The sequence below is a fragment of the Triplophysa rosa genome, linkage group LG14 (assembly GCF_024868665.1).
Source record: "Triplophysa rosa linkage group LG14, Trosa_1v2, whole genome shotgun sequence".
Classification (NCBI taxonomy): domain Eukaryota; kingdom Metazoa; phylum Chordata; class Actinopteri; order Cypriniformes; family Nemacheilidae; genus Triplophysa; species Triplophysa rosa.
The window spans coordinates 17,043,271-17,063,713 of NC_079903.1; the positions used below are offsets into that span (position 1 = coordinate 17,043,271).

At 38.5% G+C, this 20,443-nt stretch overlaps 1 protein-coding gene across 9 annotated transcripts in view; it reads right to left on the reverse strand.

Annotated features, from left to right (window-relative positions):
• The window catches only part of msi2b (musashi RNA-binding protein 2b), a 243,516-nt gene extending 229,792 nt beyond the window's left edge, over positions 1-13,724 (reverse strand). For all 9 annotated transcript variants that reach the window (XM_057350460.1, XM_057350456.1, XM_057350459.1 and 6 more), the window contains exons 1-5: positions 13,528-13,724; positions 13,142-13,182; positions 12,790-12,871; positions 12,281-12,365; positions 6,852-6,893 (exon numbers count right to left, since the gene is read on the reverse strand). In XM_057350460.1, coding sequence (XP_057206443.1) covers positions 6,852-6,893; positions 12,281-12,365; positions 12,790-12,871; positions 13,142-13,182; positions 13,528-13,589 — 312 coding nt within the window. In that variant the 5' untranslated portion in view covers positions 13,590-13,724. The remainder of the gene's footprint in view (positions 1-6,851; positions 6,894-12,280; positions 12,366-12,789; positions 12,872-13,141; positions 13,183-13,527) is intronic.
• Between the last annotated feature and the right edge of the window lie 6,719 nt (positions 13,725-20,443).

Here is a 20,443-nt window from a genome sequence, read left to right on the forward strand (position 1 = left end):
AAAGTCATACAGGTTTAAAATGATGTAAATGATGACAGTATTTAAATGTTGGGGTGAATTATCCCCTTAAAGAGGTCATATTGCACGGCTAAAACGAATATTATCGTTTGTTTTAGATGTAACACAATGTGTATACACCATTTAATGGTTAAAAAACGCTGTATTTTCCACATACCGTGCATGTTTGTATCTCCTCTTTTCCCCGCCTCTCTGAAACGCGCTGATTTTTTACAAAGCTCATCGCTCTGAAAAGCGAGGTGTGCTATGATTGGCCAGTTCACCAGTGCGTAGTGATTGGTCAAATACTGCAAGCATTTCACGGCAATGTAACGCCTCTTACCATATTCGGAACATCAGGTTCCAAAGCAATTGTACTGACAGGCGATACAATGAGATTTACAATTACGCCCACCTTAACTATGTGTATATTTGGGCGGTCTTAGTCAAATCATGTTACGAAGTTATGTAGATTCTCCGGGGTGTGGTTACACGAGGCGTTTCAGGCAAGTCTGGTTGAGCATTCGCTTTTAGATAGAATTTATCTTTTGTTCCCACACTTTCATTTGCGCAATTTTACGTGTCTAATACATGCATGGGCAACTTATAACACACCAAAAACACAGAAAAACACGTACTTCCGCCATATGACCCCTTTAATCTACAACCTTTCTTTCTCCTTCATCTTTTTACATCGAAAAGTCCCATCACTGAACTTCCACGCAATGTTTACATCAAGTCGCTCCTACATCAAAGAACTGCGACAGATTTAACCAAGACCCTGTTATCAAATCTGTTTTCTCAGCCCACGAGGATGAAAAAACACCTGTTGGAAATTCAAACGAGTCAAGAGGCTGTTTCACCAAGCTGTTGGGACTGTGGTGGCAGAAATAAAAGAACCAAGCAGGACTGAGCCGAGATTTTTAATTGGCGTCGGGCGTTTGGAGTCAATGGGCCCACAGTGCCATCTTTTCTACCCAGGAGCAAAAAAACGTTCGCTGGGGGCTGGGCACTTCACACGGCACCACCTTTGGACTTCATTAAAAACTTGGCCTGGAGTTTTCACACTGCCGCGCGCGATCTCGCGCCACAGGAAACGACAGCCTAGCTGTTTCGCAGTCCGCTAGGTGCAAATATTTTTACACGCTCCAAAAAACTAGACAAAGAGAGCGAGCACAGAAAAAAAAACATATACACCAGTAAACATCCCCGCTTACTGCCAGTCCCGTGCAGGGCGTCTGCGGAAAGAGTGGAATTTGGGATGTAGCTTTTGCTCAGGCATTGTTTTGACAGCACTCATGTGGGTAAATGCCAGGACATCTACACTCGGGCTGGTTTGTATATTGTGCTTTTGGAGCTGAAGGGTCCAATCATGCTGTGTGCTGGGCCTTTTAACTCCAGTTTCACCCCATCCTCGCCTCCTTCCCCACCCTCTAGTATTGCTGTACTTCAAGCATAGCTCCCATTTTTGTAGATAATGTCACTCATTAGCCTGATTATAGCCAGTGGCTTGGCACTGATTGGTGAGACTCCTGCGAAATCAAGTTTAAGGACCCGAAGGTGGCTGCTTTGAGCTCTGAATGCAAACTCATTATACGGTGTCTAACAGTGTTTTGAACTAGTGTCAGCAAAAATGACACAATAATCTTTAAATGGCAGAAAACCCAGAGGCTGCTAGCCAGAGGCAGCGAATGAAAGCCCATGAGGCATAAACAGGTTGTAACTTCCATGGTCAAGAAACGCAAGCACGGACCAATTAAACTAACCTCTCAGATTTCCAAAAAAAGGGAGAAAAGATTTTGGACTATGTTGGGCAAAACTCTTTGATCTCTGACTATTTTGGTAACACTTTACAATATGGTTCCATTTGTTAATATTAGTATTAGTTGAACTAACAATGAATGGACAATACTTGTACAGTATTTATTAATATAAACTTAATATTAATATAAAATATAAAAAAAAATCAATACAAAACATGCATCTGTTAACATTAGTTAAAGCCACAATATGGAAGAATTTTGTTATGAAATATCCAAAAATCACTTGCGCAGTGTGATATATTTCATGCAGTTGTGTACTTACATTATCCCAAATGTTCCCAAGAATGTGCAAATCCAGAGAAATTCCTATTTAAAATAATGGCCCGTCCCTTGTCTCCCTTGTATTTGTCGCATATCAGTGACTTAATATCCACCGCTCCGCACTACCCTCAGTTTCCGGTTGTACAAACTACGGCAACACACAAATGCGGAAGTGGAGTACAGGAAACCCAAAAAAGTGTAAACGTAGACCAAATGAGGCAAGCAGGCTTATGGACAAACAAAGAAATAAAACAAGGATTAATATCCTTTTTCATATTAATAAAAGCGTTTTCTAAATGGAGAGAGGTTCGCGACCAACTTGGACTCGACACAGACTCGCATGTGTTTTAATAGACAGGTAAGCAAATTTTTTTTATTGTACACGAAATACTCATGCTCAGATTATTTGAATAGTTATGAATGCAGTTACCCTATGAAATACAGCATATGTCGCACAAAAATATGCCAATAACGTTACTTGTAAATGCTGTGGGTTCGCTCCAATGTACTTTTTAAACGACGACTGTATGACTGTTTTAAACACGTAAAACTGTGTAGCATTACGCTACCAAATCAATTGACAAAGTCCAATATCAGTCGTGGGCTAACATAGCATTACATTCCACGTTTCTTGCAAGCCAATTCATTACGATGACATAAAATAAAATTAATTCATTACCTCATCCGTGAACATGATGGGCAATCTCCATATGCCTCTGGGTGGTGAAAACGACATGTCCCATAATTCCACTCTCCTGGATAACGTCATTTAGCTTCACCTTTTGTTGTTGTTTCGAAAGTGCGCCATCTAGCGGTCCAAATATTCCATATTGTGGCTTTAATTCACAAACTAACAATGAACAGTTGTGTTGGTTTTAACTAATATTAGCATATTAATGAATAAATACTTTTAAAAATATACATAGTTCGTTGTTAGCTTACGTTGGCTAATGCCAATGATATGATGAATGGAATCGTATTGTGCAGTGTTAACAGCTTTATAATATTTTTAGTAAGGGATTAAACAAAAAATAACAGCGCCAAAAAAGTTTTCAAATCATTTAGTCACCCTCACTTTACTCGAAAACTGTATAACCTTCTTTATTCAGTGGAACACATAAGAAATTATTTATAGCAAAATGCACAAACTGTTCTTTTCCATATACCATAAAGGGAAATGGTCACCACTAGGGCTGAAACGATTCCTCGAGTAACTCGAGTGATTCGAATACAAAAAATCATCGAGGCAAATTTTGTTGCCTCGAAGCCTCGTTTAATCCATTTAACTACAGTACACGGAGCGCTGCGTTTCCCCACGGACCCTTATTACTGACGCACAGCCCGCTAAACTCTATACATGTTACAGGGCTCTCAAGTCTCACGCATTCACCGTGAGTCATACGCATTTTAGTCTGTTCACACGCTCACACGTATTTCTCATGCTGATAAATAACTGATAGCTTATTGAAATGGTGAACTGCTATTTTACTTAGTTTTAGTCTATTTTGCGAGTGAAACTTGTTTTGCGGCTGCATTGAGTCCATCAAACTAGATGCGGACTTGTGGATGCCGAATCCTGTTATTTACACATGTTATCTGTCTGTTCTGTGCGTCTGAGTGAATGAACTGCACAGTTTAACGTGCTACACGCGTGATGCTCATGAATTTGTCTGTGTCTGCGCTGAATGAGGACATGAACACATGAACTTCACCTCCAGAGTTGCTCTGAGAGTTTATTTCAGTACATTTTACTGAGTGAAGCTAACACACTAAAAAATAAGCGTCTTCCGACGACCTGCCAAAATAAAGGTCCGGTTAACTCGGTATTTTTATGTGGACAAATATATTACTATTTAATAGTAAAAAAATTAACTAAAACTAATTTAGATAAACTAAATGCATCATGCATAAGCTGAAGTTAGTTGTTTACCTTTGAAATTATTCTTTCTATTTTTATTAATATTTCTTATTTATACATTTGTATTAGGCCTATATTGAATTTTGAATGTAATATGGCAATGGAATGTACTAAATGGGTTTAGTTTTCACAGACATTAATGTATGCAATTTCAGCAATAAATATGTTAATTTTTCTAAAAAGGAAACGAATTAGTTGTTCATTTTAAGAGACCTGTCGTATTTTCTCTTGTATATTTAGTATTGCTCTTTAATAAAGAAAAAGTACTTATTATCCAAATACCCGATTAATCGATGGAAAAATCAGTAGAATACTCGATTACTAAAATAATCGATAGCTGCAGCCCTAGTCACCACAGCTGTGAGGCAAGACATTCAAGGCAAAATAGACAAAGCTATTGTACAGCATCAGAATAATACGGTCATACAAACAACTTTTTGGTATTTTTGTCCTTTTAAGAGCTTGACAGACCTAGTGTCCATTCACTTTAATAATACAAAATAGAGCTTGGAAATTCCACTGAACTTTCCTATAGAAAAACAGGGCTGGAATGTGATAAGGGCAAGTAAATGAAGACCGAATTATCACTTAAAAACACAAAAACAAAGAATCTAAAGTATGAATCCAATAGGGCTGTTCAACGATTAATTGTGATTTGTGCATATTAATTTTGTATTTATAAACATCAACACATACATGTATATATTTAAGAAAAATATAAACTATAAAAATAAATAAATGTTTATATATATAAATATATATATATATATATATATATATATATATAATTTAAATAAAATATTTAAAGATGAATCGTTGAACAGCCCTACAGCGCTCTATATGTTACTATAAAGTATTTCCACCACGTAAGATGCAACAATGTGACATTAACCGATCTTTCCTCTAATCTGTGAACCTATTTCAGGACATAAACTGTTTTGAAATAAATGATTCTAGAACGCGATGCCTCATCCACAAACGTCTCAAAGATAAATACTCCCCCACTAAATTAGCAACTGGCAACGGTGCGAGTTTCAAAATGATCAATGGGAAGGGACAAGAATCAGTGCAAAACAAATGGGCCATCACATAAAGATGATCTTCCATCGCCTTACTGCACCTAGAGGCTTGTTAAAACCACACCATGGCAGCTGGTGTAGCATCGGTAACTTGATTGGAAGGATTATGCATCCTTGGGCTTGATGAAAATAACGTTTTCTCGGAGGGCCATATCAGACCTGCAAAAAAATCCATTCCCTTCCAAAAGTGGCTTCAGTCCCACTATCAATTAAAATCTTGTCGGGACATGCAGAGCCGTGTTGGGGGAAAGTAGTGCGAAACAACAAGTCCAATCACAAATAAGCAAAAAAGCAATCTCGACCTACGGCTGCGGTAAAACTTCTGCGGCGTTAAACACAATCATCGCAAAAAACAAATCCACCGTTCCTTTCTGCTGCTTTTGTTGGGAGATAAAAAGCCTTCCAGCCTCGCACGGTGAGGACAGTGGGGCTATTCAGCTTTATTTTGTGCGTACTTTTCCATTTTTCAGTGAACTGTATTTTTATTCTTCAATCATACCGAAGAATCACAAGGCAATGAATCTAAATACTCACTTCTGCCAAGTTCCCATAAAACATTATCGCTTAACCCATTGACTTGTCATTAGAGTAATAATAATGCATTTGCATTAAAGGTATTATTCGCAACTATGCCTGACTCTAAGCAAATATCCACAGGGTTGTAGACTAACTGCTACTGGAGCCTGCCGGTATTAATACTCCTATTCATCCCGCGCCCAACACGAGCCAAGAAACAGCATTAGGCCTGGGGCCCTGCGGCCTGCATTTGGACCGACCTCGCTGGCATGTGTATGTGCGTGAGAGCGAGAAAAACAGCACACCATTTCTCCTCCAATGAGTCGCCGCTCTGGACAGAGCGAAAGTTCTTTATATCAATTAGCCAGACAAGTGTGCAATGGACACCTGTCACCATACGGACCACCCTCCCCAGCTTCGCACGGACCAGAGGTTCCCATTCCGCCCTGATCTAGTACCATCTGCTTGCTACAAATCCACTATCCTCCATCGCCCCTAGAAAACACTTGCGCTGATCTCAGGTCAGTGTAGAAGTTCTCACCTTTCCTCTCTAGATCAAAAGTGGGTAAAAGTGTTGGTGGCCCGTAGCTGAGCCAGGGGGGACGTCCCAGCTCCACCCGAGAGGCCAAGCGAGCGGCTGTGCGGCAGACACAGAATCTGGGGCACAGACCATCTGGATGACATGGCAGTCTGAAGTGAAGAGGCAGGAGGACGTTCGACGCCAACACAGGACATTAGGCCGTGAAACACATGCACGCACAAATGCACAAAGAAACGTTCTTGTGATTTTAATGCTCTGGAGGGCAACATTTTCTCCTCTTTTTACTTTTCTGTAAATAAATTCATCGCTAATAATCTTACTTTTAAGCAGCGAAGCTTACAAAAAAAGTTCATTAGTACCCCCCCACCTCTCGCCCCGATAAGAAAAATCTCAACCTTTACACACAACAAATCGGCAACAGTGTAATATTTTCTCTGCGCCACTTCTTAAGGCTCCACGATTGCCATAGTCGTAATTCCGATGAACAAAAACTTCATTCACCACATCTGACAATTAAGCACGGTCTCTCCTTGTACCGTGACACAGACAAGTCATCGTAAGCCCGGAAAAAACAACAGCCAGACATTAACTTAACAGTTTAAACTCCAGTTCAACTTCACCGAAAACATTTACTCTCTCACGCTATTAACAAAGCAGACTTGCAAATGTAAAGAAGAGAGGGAGAGCAGGGAGAGCAAAAAGCAAACAGCTCTTACCTTGGGTTGAGCGCGTCTTGGAAAGGCAACTTTAGGATCAATCTAAATGAAACAAAGAAAAGAGAGAAATATGAGAAAACCGAGGTGTTACGTGAAGGGGAAAATGACAAAATATTAGAAAACGCCGGCGATGTGCCGCGACTACTCGATAACCTTCATGGAAATTATAGTATTAATCATGATGCAATGCTCTGTGTCTCATGTGTAATCTCGCAGGGTTATTACACGCTGCTTGCATGAGGCCTGTGTATGACAAAATCGAATAAAACCTTACACAGGTTACAGCATAATCACTCCATTACAACATAAATAAACAGGTGGCATCGTATGATACACCGGAGATAATTCAAAGACTCGCTGAAGGAGTGTTTCTGGCCTCCGGGGAGGTCAGGCCGACAAGATGGAAGATGTTTTAGTAAGTGCTGTAGATTTGTGAAGAATCAAGACACGGCATTTGATCAATATACCCACAACCTCTTTTTCCCCGGAGGGATTATCATTATTATGGGTGACTTTTTTACTCCACTCCACAGTGAATGAAGGGTTACGCCTTTAGCCACAATGCGCTTTTGCCGTGCTATAATCTTACTTTGTTTATTGGCTTGATAAGTCTATATTTCATTATACTACAAACACGGTGACTTCACACGCACATCGACTTAGAAACAACATTAAATACAACCCATGATCAAGGGCATTTGAAATTTACATAGAGCGCTTCTGTGATTCATCCTGGGAACGTAACAGAATCCCTGTAGAATAAATTAACAACATAAATGTGTCAATTGTAATCTTGTCGTTTGTCTTTTATCTGTCCCTGTATTATTAATGCAAAATATAGATGCTTGATTCTGATTGGCTGACGAAGGTTCTACAGGTGTGCATTATTTTTCAGTCAAACGCACACCTATGAAGTAGTTTCAGATCTGTCGACCGAATTACAGTTCGATATCACGGCGCCAAATTTAACCGTTATAACGGATTTATACTGTAGCTAGTCCACCACAAACAACATGGAAGACGATTTAAATTTTCCAGAAATAACTTTTAATATTTATGGAAAGTACGAAAATTTCGACAATTGGGCGAAAGCTGTACTTGACAGTCCAGAAGATGAAAAAAAAGAAAAGAAAAAGAAAGCGAACATCAAAGGCAGCCAGCATTAGCAAACGTCATAAAACGGTCACTGAAGAACAACTAGACAAGATTGAAGATGAAAAACATGAAGAAAACACCAAAAAGACAACAGCTTGGGCAGTAAATGTGTTCAACGATTGGCTTATAACAAAAACTACGTATGCTGAAGAAGTAGAAAGAGAGGGGGAAAACGCTTTAAACAACCACCTGCGAGCTTTCTATGCAACTGTGAGAACTGCAGCTGGCACGGAATACTCTGTATCAAGTTTTCTTGCTTTAAGAGGTGGTCTGCCGTTTTCTATGTCCAACTTCACAATTAAACGTGCAGTTTAACCTTAACAAATAAAACAGAAATAATTCAATAAACTGAAAATAATAAATAAACAATTGAATAGAAAACAGAATTAACTGAATAATTAAATACCACATTAATTTATTTGTAGCCTAACTAAACATTGATTGCATACATGTTCTGCTTTTCTCACCTCATGCAAAGAATAAATACTAGCCTAAATGAATAAATAAACATTGATTGAATACTTGTTCCGCTTTTTTTACATCATGCTTATAACTATAAAATACCAACAAAGTAATTTAAGTAAATAATTTATATCCGCTTCGCGTCGTGGCCGCATTACCACCTCGGGGTGTGCATTAACTTTCGATAATTGAATGGCCCGTCGTCAATTATTCCTTACTTATAATGCTAAAGTTTTTCTATATCACAGAAAAATCTTGTTTTTAAAATCTGTAAATTATGATTGATTTCCACTAACTAGCTTGTTATAAAAAAAGTTACTATTATTACTAGCACAGAGCATTACTGCTTTTATAAAAAATGTTTTTATGATGTTTTACATAACACAAGAAGCGTAGGTTCTTGGTTGACCTGCCGTTGAGCAAGATATTTGCTTTGGTCATTTAAACATTCATAGACTGAAACAACACGCACTCTTTTTCACACACGGGCCAAAAGCTCGGGCAGCCAAAGCACTAGAAGCACGACAGATAATCATGCATGCGAGGATAAAAACGGTTCAAAGACTTGCTTTCCACAGATGCTTGCTTCTGCACTCTCATTAAATGGAAAAATAACTCAGGGGAAAAAGATCCATTAGTGCTATATCGCTCTTAAATATACCGTGCGTCTGAATGCTTTGTCACTTCGTATAAACGCTACGAAAGAGAAAAGCGGGATCGTGAGATGTGACAGCATGCGAGAAGTAATAAACATGTTTACGTGAAATATGAAGGGGGGGTTCTCATGGTAAATTAATTTGACCTGAACAGAATTGCAATATGTATCGACTTAAAAAAAAAACCTTTCTGATGGGAAATGATGCTGTTGTGTTATATTTTAATTCATCCAGAAAAGTGTTTAATCTAAAACAGATTGCTTTTAGAGAAACCGGCAACAGTCTTTCAGTTGTCAATACACAATGCAATTCTCACCCCGGGCTTTCAGATTTGCAGATTACACAGCTTTTAATCAAAAGTGTGTCATGAATATCTCTCTACGTGTTTTCTCTGGTCCATTTGCACTCTACAAAAGTGACAAAAGATTGGAAAGGAAATTGCAAAGCTGGAAAAGAAACCCTGAAAATGCAATAAATTTGTGCACCTCTAAACGTAAAGATGCTTATTAAAATGATCAAAATGATGATTTCAGAAAGCTCAAAAGAAAACTCATACATTTGTAAGCTTGAACTTAAACATGCATTTAACATACGACATCTTAAAAACATACAAATTGACAAATGCTTGTGTATTATGATTATGCAAATCACGAATGCCCACAAAAGAAAGGACGGACTGGAATGAAAAATGCAGCCGACTGTGGGTGAAGGACTAAAGAAAACAGGTGGGAAAGAATGAAAGTGCGAGCCTTGATCTCTTCAAAAGCAGCAATGTTTGAAAAGCTGTTTCTGTTACAGGACATCAAGCTTTCTTGACAAGCAAGCTTTCGACAGCAAGGGCAATTTGAAGTTGTTTTCACACCTCCACGCTACCGCATAGAACCCAACTCCCTCGCAGCTCAGATGGAGCTACCGCACCAGACTTCACCTTTACCAATGAGGTCACGCCTCCGTAAAAGTCACGCATCTTCCACCCTTCGACCCTGATGATGACATCACTACTCTGAGCTCAGTAATCCCTGCTTTAGATATAGCCGCTACTGTCCTCATGATCTCAATCTCTCTCAATCCCGGGCACGTCGCTGCTATGCTATCTTTTCTTTTTTTCTCCAGCCATTCAAGAGCATTTGAAACGTCAAACCTTGACCCACTTTTTACTTACAGTACTAGAGTTACCCATGCTTGCACTCATTATGTAATCTCAGCGGCCCACTTTTGATGTCCGAGATACACATTTTTGGACTAGTGCAATACAATGTACTGTTTTTTTTGATCAGACTGAAATGCCTCTTAATGGCTTTCAGTTTACATCAGTCAATGACAAACTGGCGGAGAGAGATAATGCATAGCACACCTGTTCATCTGCAGATTTAGATCATCGATCCAAGACAGGTTGCAAATATTCACCTGCGGTTCTAAATGATGACTTGAAATTATGAGATGGATTTAAATAAACGATAAACAGTAATCCACCTGCAGCTAATAAACAGTTTAACAGGTTAATCTGGTGGCCAAATTAGTCACATGATCTAGAGCAACTAGCAACTTGAACCACATAACCTCAATTTGGTCATGTCTTTTTACATCCTCACGTGTAAACCATATTCCATGAAAATATTCAAACTCATTTTCGTTTTAAAATAGATCCTCTTGTTCTGGCTGATTTTAATGTTGTTCATTTGTACGTTTAACAAAGCACTTTCACAACAAAGTTTCCCAACAAATTACCTACTAAACTAGGAACAGAGAATTCTACTGCCCATCTTATCGCAGAAATACACATTACAAGTTTTTTGAAATGGAGAGCTTTGGGACTATCAAATATGCAGTGTTTTGGGAGAAGAATTAGCCACAAACGCATAGCAGTGTTTCTCTGGGAATGTCTTGAAATACATTTTTTCTCTTGATAGTAACTGGAATCAACACTGCCTCCATTAAAATGACTCAGTGAAGGCTGTGTTTGTCCACACCCTATCCCAAATCCCAAATAAAAGCCTCTTTCATTCTGGACTCCTACAGGTAACTAACAGCGGCTTCTACAAACAGTAAAGATGATTGATTTAAATATGGAAAATAAATATAATCGAGAATTTATTAAACTATTTGATAAGGTGCCTGCTTATGTTGGGATTCAAAGAAATCTAAATTCATTTCTGGTGCGATTTATGTAAGCGAGTTGCAATAAGCAGGCAATTTATTTCTGGTCGATGTGACTATAAATCTCCCTCACTTTACATATTTACATAACAAACCTTTATATATTTTTTTTCTGCTAAAGAGAAAACTTTCAACTCACAATATTATGACAAATAATTTAGCAGATAATAATTCTAGCCCTAAATCAAACTGTTCTTAATAAAATTATTTCTGTTTCTATTAACTTTAGATTCCTTGCAAAAAAAGTAATAATCCATAATACTCCAATACTTATTTGTTTTAGACACCTTTTAAAATAAAGCAAATGCTAGAAGTGAATAAACCAACAAACAAAAATTATACACATCAAGTTATCATTTTTAAGTAGAAAAAATACTGTGTGCTATTTCTTAAACTTAAGAAATAGAATGAATGTATAATAATGATAACATTCAAGAAATATACCTCAAACTCAATCTCAACTAGTTAACACAAACCTAAACGACAAAATCCTAACTGACACTGACAATAAAGAAATATGCCTGGTGAAATTAGTTTACCATATAAATAATAGCACCTGCCCATGACCAGATTTATTCAGCCCGTTTTATAATAAACCACTGTGCATCCTTGCCCCGAGCAACTTCGTTCAACAACCTGCAATAGTCCCGAATAAATGTGCACAGTACTGCGTCATGCCCTGCAAGTCTTATGTCATCAAAAGCCTTCATTAAGCACGGCTGACGTCACCATCGTCCTCCACAGCAGGTCCTGTCCTTACCCCCAGCCTCGACAGGATTTAACCCATGGCTTTCTATTGAGGCACGGGGGTAAGACGGGAGTAATTACCCGAGTACTTGCGTCAGGTGCCCTGCTGTCGCGCGCGTGCTTCAATGACAAACGCCACGGAGCCTCGACCAGAGAAGAGATATGTGATGGAGACTGCGCGTCTTTTCTCCACTAAATGTCACACACAAGCATGTTTAAACAGCACTTCACAAAAATATAAAGCGAACTTACCGTCTTTGAGTCTAATTCGTGGTGAGGTTGAGCTAAGACCTTATCTACACTGGCCGCATCCGCAAACGTAACGAAGCCAAATCCCCTGCAAAACAAACAAACATCGGACACATATTAGGACAGCGATGGGATTGTTTGACGGGTAAACTTAGTGAAGGGTGTTAACACGTCCTTCCCATTCTATTATTAAACGTTACAAGAACTTGGTTGACTAAACATTTAAGGTAATCTATTAGATCTGTCACAACATGTCACCTTAGATGCACGGTCTGTCTGTGACACTTAAGGTGCGAAAGACGAAACTGCGTTAAAAGGCATTTGGATTACCATTACGCGTTCAGTAATGCCAAATCAATGTCAAACTGTATTCAATGCAGAAAAACAGCGATCCCGTCGCTTATAAAAAAAGAGCATCGCAGCATAAGAATAACAGCGCAAAATCGTGCAATATGTCAGGAATGGCTAAGCATAAAAGTGCTCTAAAGGAAAAAACATCACGTTCTTTTTACCTGGAGCGTTTTGTTGTGGGATCCCTCATCACCATACATTCTCTGATTTCTCCAAATTTACTAAAATAGTCTCTAAGGCTGTCTGTGAAACAAACAGAAGAAAAAAGAGGACACATAAGCAAAGCGTTCGCACGTTACACACCGCATCAGTTTTTTTAATTAAACGCCCCCCTGGATGTATTACAGGGGTCGAATAGAGGACTTCAAATGACTGGGAATGAAAATAACCTTGCGCGCACGGAACGTATCCCGCACAGCGCGCAAAGCTGGATACAATGTAACCAGCGCGGACGCGCAACAAAACGCAGCCCGACAAAGGGTCGGAAATAAGACGGAATGATCGTGCCCTTACCTGGTGAAGTTTGCCAGCTGAGGCCACCGATAAACATTTTACTGTAAGGGGAAAACACAGCAGAAGTGAGTCCAGATGTCAGATCGGCCATTTTGACGTGTAGCTAACTACTTAGCTAGCGACAAAAAAGCAGAGCTGAGCGAAGGCAAAGCAGAGATCGAGGAGAAGAGAGCCGTGCGTGTTTTTTACTGAGCTTTGCTCTAAGGGCAGGCCAGCACGCTCGTATAAATCAAACAAAGGTGTAGTAGTTGCGCGCACCCGGAAGGCTGCGCCGATGCCAATGCATTGGAGAGGATCGATTTTAAAAACACTCTCTCCCTGAATCATGTCACTGGAGGAAAAGAGACAAGAAAAGTCAAGTGCTGTCAGCACTGGCTCTGGCTTACCCCGGGTCGTGTTGCGAATCGTTAGGGCTTCCAGATGTGGCTTGGCTCCCGTCTCCCTCCATTGCTAACCCAACTATGGCCAGTAACTAACACACACACTGTCAGAGCGAACGCTACCCGTAGCCCCGCTAAGAGAATATTACTGAGCCGGGAATGCGAGCGTCACACGTGGGATCAGCTCTGCCTGGCTCACTCCCCCTCCCTTCAGCCGCGCGGGGCGGGGTGGAGAAGGGGCTCGTCACCTAACCCATTTCATTGACGTCATTAGCACGGTAACGCCCACTTGGAGCTCGGAGCATGTGGATTTCTGTCTTTGTGTTGTTGGTTTTAGTTGTTCGCTGGCTGCGTTTAAACAAACAGAAACATTGCGTAGGCTAAGCGATGATAATGATATTGACACTAAGGGTGACTTCTGACATCTTTGCCGTTGAAAATTCGTAACTTGCATTGTATTTGTTATAAAATTGCTAGAACGTGTCCAAACAGCAAGTAAGGCGTGCTTTTATTTACAGACTGGTTCCTGAACCAAACTGAAGTTTGTTTGTGCTTCATTTTGAATTATTACGTCTAATTATTACGTAAGTTGTTATATGAAGCCTGCCTAACTTGGTTAAGGGCGCAATGTTACAGTATATGCCATAACAAGTTGCCTACGTTTATTTGCACAATTTACCAAAATAAACCATGGTTTAACTATAGCACCATAGTTTGTACTAATTTACTGTAGTCTAGTATCACCATAATAACCAATAGTTTAACCATGATATTTATGCAGACCGTGGTCAATTTTCATACAAGAACTGATTTAACCAACATACAAGCGTACAATAAACAAACAATATATGCACAAAATACATTATACAAATCAATTATGCATTATAGAACACAGTAATATACAGATATTGTGTTGTGCAAACAAAGTATTGGGCAATATATAACACATGTGGGGTGTGTAATGGTACAGGTGGAAAGTGCAACTGCATTTTGAGCTGAATAAATACAGCAGATTTAATTTTGCAGCAATGAATACTTGTTGAAATGATGAGAAAAAATAAGATCATGTCTTTTTAAGCACTGTCAGCTCAATAACCTGGCTTCCTTAAAATTCATATATCTGCCCTTTTTGTGTAAATAATTGTTAATTTCGCATTTTAAAATCCCCAGTGTCTATATATGAATTATAGACGCAAATATTCAATGTGATTACTGTTCTTTTTCTGTCATTCTTTATAGATGCATGTTTGTTTTGTCAGTGTAAAGAACACACTTCATTCAGTGACACCCATCTGTCACTATGACACGTTCAACTCAAAATATCCCAGCACACTGCCTGAGGGTTTGTGGACCCTTTGACTTCAGAAAACTGCAGTTTTACACATCAATTAAGGGTCTTTAAAATGCACAGAAAAGGTTAAGGGATCTTGTGCTTATTATCCACAGAGAGTCAGCCTGTGCATTAAGATGGAGAGAGAGAGAGAGGGCTCAATTAAGCCTGCCTGCTCAGTGGATTTCTGTCATGCTACAGTGATTGCTGTTTATTTCCTGCAGCTCGCTTTGAGAAAAGGTTCCATGGCCCAAAGACAGCTCATCATTCTTCTTTTTTGCCATTTTTTTCTTTTATACCTCCTCCAACTCATATTTCCTCTTCACTGCTGCTAAAGATAGCTTTTGAACAACAGTCAGACCTCTCGTAGTGAAGAGCCCACATAAAGCCGGTGTCCAGACGGGGAGGCTAAGATGCTCTTGATTGGCAGGTGAACCCCGCTGTCTCACCTTACTGCCTGGCCGACCACTTGTTGGTAAACGGACACATGGGCACCTGAGGGGCGCAACCCAGAAATCTCTCTCCCCTCTTTTTTTCTTCTCTCCTGGGCGAGACCACTGTTTTGAAGAGAGAGAGAAAAGCCATAAAGCATCATTTTTCTTTGATCATGTCTTGCTGTGTAATTGCTAATTGCTAATTTAAACTATCATTAATAAAAATCATTATCTGAAACCCAGCTTCCTCTGTTTTATGTCATTTTTGTTCAGTTCAAATATGCATCACCACTGCCGTTCCATTTCATTGTAATTCAATACGTAATTAAATTTCTGATGGGCTTTGGCAGAACAGTTTACAGGGCATTTAAGATAATCGAAATGACACAATTTCGTAATAAGGCTTGATAAGCGTAATGGCGGGCAAAATAGTTTACCCAAAACGAGTGCCTTTCATTTCAGCAGAAAGTAGAGAATAACACTCCATCTGACCACCCAAAACATGTCGTCTCTCTGCTATTACAACAAGGCGCGTTGCCAAACATTCACAAGCGGGCTGTCAAAAGGGGCTGTTTTTAGAATCATGGCTCATTGAGATTTAGCATAATTGTACAGGAAATCACTGTTTAGAGTTTCGTCTCAACTGTCTGCACGATGACCCGAGCATCATACAAGCCTTAAATACCATTTAGGGGTATGTTTATTGCGAAGCTAACCGTTTATGGGTTCATTAAAGAACACTGTAGGCCAAACGGACCTCTTTGGAGCTTTATATGAACTTATTTTGTTGCTGGCCGTGTTTCTCATCCCCTTGTTTTAATTGTACCGTCACAACATTGTTTTATTGCATTACAGTACCTCATGGCACTGATATTTGTCTGAGCGCGTAAAAACAAATCTGTAGATCAAGCAGAAAATCATCTGCATAATAAATATATGGCTGCTATGAGACGAGGCATCTATTTAATTAATATTACCGTTCTCATACATGAATATTCATGTTACTTGTGACATAAACAGAGAGGCGGCTGTCGGGTTTGATGAAATGGAATTTCAATTTGACTTTAAAGGAGACACATCAAGAGTGTATTTAAATGTATGCATTTGCTGTTTTTGAAGGAACGGTTTATTAACGCTGCAACCCTCGCCATTATTAAGTTAAATCTAATGTCTCTGCAAATCCATTAAGTCTTCAAAAAGAGCAGGGGAAGATGTCTGAACAGAAGGCCCTTATTAAAAAGAAGACTAAGTGCACAACACAGATCTGCCCAATTAGAGCCCGCGCATTTTGCAATTAGAGAGGAAAATGTAACCTGCCAAACATTGCCTAAGATGGACAGCCAATTTGACAACAGAGTTGGAAAATATCTGCTCCAATCTTTAAATGGATAATCACAGAGATAATGCTTCATGTTTGAGAAATTGTTTTAATGGGTGAGGTATTAAAGAATGAGGTCTCAGCATGTAGGTCCTTTTCAAAGTAGTGCTGTCCTTGAATCAGAAAGTTTGTACTAAAACTGGTTTTGGGTTCAGTTACGTCGTGCCTGGTTCGACACGCTCAGTTCTGTCACCTGTAAGATATAACGCATATAAAATGCCACAGGGTCTGAGCAGAACAAGTTTTGGAGAAATGCACAACTTTACTTAAAGATCCATACAGTCATTTAAAAGTGTACAAATGAACCCACTTGTTCAAAGAATACGTGTTGCTGTTGTAATATAGTTGTACTTCTGATTTTAACGAGACATGCAACTCAATTGTGACGTTTACAACAAATGCTGCCCTAGTAAAAAAACAATTCATTTAAAATGCATTTATTTCATACTAAGTATAGTTTAAATGTATTAACAGATTTACTGACATGACTTACTGATGTAAAGTTATAATTAACCTTTATTTGGAGTACTATTTATACACAATGCACATTTCTTAAGCCTGTGTTTCAATAAAAATGTCTCTTTTTTTATAAGGATTTTATGATTTTTTTTTAAAAAATCAACCTTTCAATGCAAGATATTTAAAGTGTACCTGAAGCATACTTGCAATAGTTCCACTTTAGCAGAATTAAATACACTTAAATGTATCTTTAGTTAAGTTCAGCACTATTTCTGCACAATTAAAGTATATTAAGTTCAAAATGAGTTGTTCCAATTTAGCAGACTTTAAGTATACCAATTTAAAGCACAAATACAATTGCAGTGTATTTTCATTAAGTACATAATATGTCAATGGATTTGCAGTATACTTACATGAATTAAATGTATTTCAAATACATTTTAGTATATTTATTTTTCACTAGGTCAAAGACAGAAATCAATGTAGACAATCATCAGCCTATAACACACTGGACCTTGAGTTAAATGACAAATCAATTCTTATGTATGATCACTAAATAAGCATTGAGTACTTCATATAATCTATGCGTGACAAATCACATCCAAATCTTATCACATCCAAACTTCTATTTCTGTTTCATTTGCCTGTACAGATTGTTTTGCAAACAACATTTGGCTGTTGTCTAATTTACAGAAATGCTAGTTTGGACAACACCGTCATGAGCCAAAAGTATACATTTGAGCGACGGCTCCTCTGTCAGTGCTTATTGCTAATGTTCACATTTCATTTAGGGCATGGGCGATTCACTACATTCAAATCTTTCTCTTTTTATGCACACCTGTACACATCAAGTAATGTAAAAGTAGTATGTACCCATACTAATGATCTGCCATCAAAGTTATTGGCCTACACTACAAAGCAGACGCTCCATTCATCAGCCTGTAGAGGAGACTCACACATACACAAACAGAAGACGTGCTGTACATGTGAGCTCACATCAGTGCAGAGCAGATGTGTCAGGGGAAGAAAAGAAGCTGCGGGCCGTTTACACACTTTTACGTGAATGATCAGTTGCTCTTATTTATTGCCTCAGTGTCCGCCTTTGAATTCATGTCACTGTTTCTAAAAGGGTGCTTGAACAATGTAAAGTGAATTGTCATAATTGCTGAATAAAAGCCTAATTTAAAACAAAACAATTACCAGGAACATGTTTCTAATAACTTCATTTTCATCATCCACGTTTAAAAGTGCATTGTTTTCATTGCATTCAATTGAAACATCTTTTTGTGAAATGCTTTGCTAAAAAATTGCCTAATTTCTTAAGAAATTATATCAATGCAATTTGGTTTGACATTGCACTATCACATGGAACGACCCTCTTTATTTTAATTTGTGGCTCTTTAAAGGGACTCTGTATGTCATAACTTGTCTTTAAAATGTCTGAAAAGCATAGATGTTCAGTGCATTGCGAAATCAATTTGTTCCATAGACTGTTTTAATGAAAGAATGTTTCTGCCTTAAGCCTTGATGGCCTTTTTAAGCCCGGTATCAGATCCACTGAAGTATTACTTTGAAACGCTTTAGAATCGCCCTTGATGCCAATTGAACTTGAACTAAAGCTACTTCCGCTTATTTTCTCAGTTTAAGTTATAAGAGAAATATCATGCCAGAATGGACTTTCGCTTTCCCCCATTCATTACCGAAAATGATAAGGGCGTGAGACACAAAAATGTGTAATTTAATCGTGCCCGGGCAGAACAATCAAATGAGAGATGTGTTGGTGTTAAACTGGCCCTGAGGAGACAAAAACATTCATTTAATTCCAGCACTGCCGTCCAGCGTTACATTCATATGACAGAATTGTCTGAATATCTATTGTGTTCTCGCGCAGTTTTCAAAGATTTAAGGGTCTCGGCTGTCTGGCGGCAGAAAGCGAGACAAGGGTGACCTCGGATAATTACCAGTGTCCAGCCACGAGCTAGAAAGCGCAGCCTTTCAAGACGCTTGAATAAAGGTTGTATGTGCTTGAGTGCCTTCATTAGATTCGAGCTCACGCATTACCACCATTTGACAGAGATCAGACAGACAAAAAGCTCATTTAAGTGCCCTGTAATGGAGATGGTCTTGACACCCCATAAGTTGATGATCTCATTTCCAAGAAAAAAGAAAACTATTTCAGGGCGAGCTGAAATATAATGCTCGGTCGCCATCTTGTGTTCATGGAATGACATCGCATCACCTCAAAATCACGTCTGTTCTGTACCGTCATTTGAAAAAAACAACGAAATATGATCAAGGCCCTATGATAAAGAAAATGAACAGTTTGTTTAGTAATGCTTCATGTAAAGACCTCCTGTCTACCCAACACATTTTTCTGCTCTAAATAAATCAGATTTTATAAACTTATAAACTCGCAATTGTGAGGAAAAAGTCAGAACTGTGAGATAAAAGAACTCTGAGATAAAAAGTCGCAATTACCTAAACAAATTACTTAAACAAGGGACTCGCAAAACATGAAAACAGTCGTTGATCATTCAGGTAACCACAGACATTAAAGATTCAAGGGTATGTCAATTTTTTATGTGGCAATTTGTATAAATTGGCTCAAATTGTGTAATGGAGTATATGAAAACATCTATTGCGTGAAATAGCTTATTCAGAACAGTACTAAATAAAATTAATATGCAATTTTTATGAACCCAGATTGCTCTTATTTTGTTAAAATTATTCCAATTTTGCATATTCTGCGAGGGGCATCATGCTTTTGCAGAATGTCAGAGAATCACCAATTGCTGTTTACATTAATTGCCATATATAAAGTTTTAATGCAATAAATGCCATTGAAATTCCAAGTAATCACTTTGGTAATCTAAAATACTTTTTGGATGTAACTGTAATTTGATTACCACCATTTAAAAAGTAACTGTAATGAAATAGTTACTCAAATTTTGTATTTTAAATACGTAACTAAGTTACATGTATTTCGTTACTCCCCAGCCCTGATTATGAATCCTATAAAATGTATTTTACATAGGCCTAACACATATCAAATATATGCTTTAAACCTGTTTACTAGTCTCGTTGTCTTGGGGAAACAATTTGTGACTAATTGTTTTATCTATTGGCAAAACTCTTTCAGACAGATAAATATCTTTGGGTTTTCACCATACTGACTGGTCAGATTTCAATATTGGTTGGTTTAAATTTAAAGAGGCTTTTTTTGTGGGTTTTTAAAACATAGTTTTTCATAGTCAGGTAGCCTAAGTGAACTGTCAAATCCATAACGGATGGAACATTGGGAAATGGGAACATGAAAATAAC